At 41.5% G+C, this 4,206-nt stretch overlaps 1 protein-coding gene across 3 annotated transcripts in view; it reads left to right on the top strand.

Annotated features, from left to right (window-relative positions):
• ZCCHC10 (zinc finger, CCHC domain containing 10) overlaps nt 1-4,206 on the top strand; it is a 40,503-nt gene that overhangs the window by 29,137 nt on the left and 7,160 nt on the right. For all 3 annotated transcript variants that reach the window (XM_011951094.1, XM_011951095.1, XM_011951096.1), the window contains exon 2: nt 1,217-1,378. In XM_011951094.1, the coding sequence (XP_011806484.1) occupies nt 1,217-1,378 (162 nt within the window). The remainder of the gene's footprint in view (nt 1-1,216; nt 1,379-4,206) is intronic.

Raw genomic sequence — 4,206 nt, 5'->3', positions numbered from 1 at the left:
AAAAAAAAAAAAAAAAAAAAAAAAGATTGCTGAGTTTTGATTCAGTTATAATTTAGTAAGTATCCTTCACCCTCTTATTTTACTCCCAAAATGACAATTCAGTAAGTAATTCCATTGTATAAAAAACTTTACATAAATACATGTTTATGTTCGGAGACTCAGGAAATAAGGATGGAAGCATTATCTAGGAAATATAGAGAAGGCCAGAATATAAAAACGTTGGCCACGTGTGGTGGCTCACACTTGTAATCCCAACATTTTGGGAGGCTGAGGTGAGCAGATTGCTTGAGCTTAGGAGTTGAAGACCAGCCTGGGCAACATGGTAAAACCCTGTCTCTACAAAAAATACAAAATTTAGGTAGGCGTGGTGGTGCGTGCTTGTATCCCCAGCTACTCCAGAGGTTGAGGTAGGAGGATTGCTTGAGCCTGGGAGGCAGAGGTTGCAGTAAGCCAAGATCGTGCCACTGCACTCCAGCCTGGGTAACAGTGAGACCCTGTCTCAAAAAGAAAAAAAAAAAAGTTAAATTTTCGGGACAGTGGTGATAGAATTAATTGTTTTTTCTTGTTTTGTTGTTGTTGTTGTTTTTATTTTGAGACAGAGTCTTGCTCTGTCGCCCAAGCTGGAGTGTAATGGTGTGATCTCAGCTCACTGCAACCTCCGCCTCCCAGGTTCAGGAGATTCTCCTGCCTCAGTCTCCTGGGTAGCTGGGAGTACAGGTGTGCACCACCAAGCCCGGCTAGTTTTTTTTTGTTTTTTTAGTAGAGATGGGGTTTCACTGTGTTAGCCAGGATGGTCTCTATCTCCTGACCTTGTGATCCGCCTGCCTCAGCCTCCCAAAGTGCTGGGATTACAGGCATGAGCCACCGCGCCCGGCCGGAAACTCCTATTTTTAAAACCATCACATCTTGTGCGATTTATTCACTATCACGAGAACAGCACAGGAAAGACTTGCCCCTATGATTAAGTTACCTCCCACCAGGTTTCTTCCACAACATGTGGGAATTCAATATGAGATTTGAATAGGGATACAGCCAAACCATATCATTATACTTATTAGACTTGTATTCAGTCTCACATAACATAAAGGGTAAAATGTTTATTTTTGTGAATTGGACCATAGGAGTAAACATAATTTTATTCTTCATATTTTTTATAGTTCTCAGCGTGAAAGTCACAAGATAGAATTTTAAGACTTGTATTCTTTTTGTTCTGTAGTGAAGCAAATAAGCAACACGTAAGATGTCAGAAATGCTTGGAATTTGGACATTGGACTTACGAATGCACAGGAAAAAGAAAATACCTACACAGGCCCTCAAGGACAGCAGAACTAAAGAAAGCTTTAAAAGAAAAAGAAAACAGATTATTATTACAGCAAAGGTAGGTTTACATGTGGTATACAAAGGAATTTTTTTAAATGTGTATTTATAGACTTTATTAAAGGACCAAACATTTAATGGTGGTTCTCTAGATTTTAATTATAATGTTAGTGATGTTTAATGGATGCTTACTATGTGCCAAGCACTATTCTAGGGTCTTTATAAGTATTAGCTTATTTAAACCTGATATCTACACTATTAAGGTGGGTAATATTATTGTCTTCATTTTACATATGAAGAACCTAAAGCAAGGAGGTGTTGAATAACTTACTCATTGTCATACAGCTAGTAAGAAGAAAAAGTATGTGTTAAAGCATGCAGCCTGTCCCCCAGATTCATGGTCTTAATCATTTTGCTTTATTGCCTCAACTGTCAATGAAATGACAATTGAATTAAGAGACTGATTATATGAACTGACATGGAAAGCTATCCAAGAAGTATCAGGTATATTAAATAACATAGAGAACAGAATATATAATATGCTATGATTTATGTTTATAAAAAGAAGAATTGGCTGGGCACAGTGGCTCACACCTGTAATCCCAACACTTTGGGAGGCTGAGGCGGGCAGATCACATGAGCCCAGTAGTTTGAGACCATCCTGGCCAACATGGTGAAATCCCATCTCTATTAAAAATACAAAAATTAGCCGGACATGGTGGCAGGTACCTGTAATCCCAGCTATTCAGGAGGCTGAGGCAAGAGAATCACTTGAACCTGGGCAGTGGAGGTTTTGGTGAGCTGAGATCGTGCCACTGCATTCCAGACTGGGCGACAGAGCGAGACTCTGTCTCAAAAAAAAAAAGGCAGCATCTTCGTAAGGGCTGTTAGCTGTATAATAGTGTCTTAAGTATTTAGACTTTCAAGGCAGCAGTCTTCCAATTTGTGGACATGAAAGTTCTTCAAGAGTTATGCAGGAACAGATAACCAATTTCTAGATTATCAACATTCATGTACAATTCTTCCTAAAACAAATCTGGATGAGAACCTGCCTACTGGTCTCCTTTTCTACTTCCCCTTTTCTAACGATGCTTCTCTAATCTCATAAAAGAAAGGTATACCTCTCACCCATCTCTAACATACCTTAGTGTATTGTCCTCATGTATGAAAACCTAGACGGTTTTTCAGAATGGTGGTGTTTGTGCTGAGAAAGTGAATGGTCATAATAGTTTTGTTTGTTTGTTCGTTTGTTTGTTTTGAGACAGGGTCTCACTATGTCACCCAGGCTGGAGTGCAGTCTCATCTCACTGCAACCTCCACCTCCTGGGTTCAAGTAATTCTCCCACCTCAGCCTCCCAAGTAGCTGAGACTTCAGGTGCCCACCACCACGCCTGGCTAATGTTTTGTGTTTTTGGTAGAGATGGGATTTTGCCATGTGGCCCGGGTGGTCTCAAACTCCTGAGCTCAGGCAGTCCACCCACCTCAGCCTCCCAAAGTGCTCCCAAATATGCCCAGCTGGCCATAATTTTTGAGAATAAAATTTTTTTTTTGAGTCAGAGTCTCACTGTGTCACCCAGGCTGGAGTGCAGTGGTGCAATCTCAGCTCACTTCAACCCCTGCCTCCCAGGTTCAAGTGATTGTGTCTCAGCCTCCAGAGTAGTTGGGAGTACAGGCATGTGCCACCACACCCAGCTAATTTTTTGTAATTTTAATAGAGACAGGGTTTCACCATGTTAGCCAGGATGGTCTTGATCTCCTAACCTCATGATCTACCCACCTCGGCCTCCCAAAGTACTGGGATTACAGGCGTGAGCCAACGTACCCAGCCAAGAGTAAATACTTTTTTAAGGTTTTTCCCTGAACAAAATTGAAGAGGACCTAATTGAATTGTCAATTAAAAAATATATTTTTTTAATGGTATATTATTATGTAACTTGTGGAATATAACAGATGGAATGCAGAGAATTGAGTGATAGGGAAGTAACAAGTCTTTCCATTCCAATCAATCTATTTAGATTAGGGTTTCTCTAGGTTAAATATGTAACTCTTAAAAATAAGAATTAAGCTGGGCATGGTGGCTCGTGCCTATAATCCCAGCACTTTGGTAGGCTGAAGTGGGCGGATCACCTGAGGTTGGGAGTTCGAGACCAACCTGACCAACATGGAGAAACCCCGTCTCTACTAAAAATACAAAATTATCCGGGCGTGGTGGTGCATGCCCATAATCCCAGCTGCTTGGGAGACTGAGGCAGGAGAACCGCTTGAACCCGGGAGGCGGAGGTTGTGGTGAGCTGTGATTGCACCATTGCACTCCAGCCTGGGCAACAAGAGCAAAACTCTGTCTCAAAAAAAATAAATAATAAGAATTAATTCCCCAGGAGCCATCTCTATTGAAAAAATAAAATTAAAAAATAGGAATTTAATTGATGCCGAACCTGGTAACATTCTACCATGAAGAAATATTTATTTATAGCTACATAAACTAGAAGAAAATCTGTCATTAAGAAATGCATTTCCGGACTGGTCACAGTGGCTCACGCCTGTAATTCCAGCACTATGGGAGGCCGAGGTGGGTGGATCACTCGAGGTCAGGAGTTTGAGACCATCCTGGCCAACATGGCAAAACCCTGCCTCTACTAAAAATACAAAAATTAGCTGGGTGCGGTGGTGCACCCTGTAATTGCAGCTACTTGGGAGGCTGAGGCAGGAGGATCACTTGAACCCAGGAGGCAGCAGTTGCAGGGAGCTGAAATCACACCACTGCACTCCAGCCTGGGTGATACAGCAAGACTCTATCGCACCAAAAAAAAAAAAATACACACACACACACACACACACACACACACACACATATATAGACATGGGAGTATCACTATGTTGCTCTGGCTG

This window comes from Colobus angolensis, unplaced genomic scaffold, assembly GCF_000951035.1.
Source record: "Colobus angolensis palliatus isolate OR3802 unplaced genomic scaffold, Cang.pa_1.0 Scaffold314, whole genome shotgun sequence".
Taxonomy (NCBI): domain Eukaryota; kingdom Metazoa; phylum Chordata; class Mammalia; order Primates; family Cercopithecidae; genus Colobus; species Colobus angolensis.
This window is presented reverse-complemented; position numbering and strand designations above follow the sequence as displayed.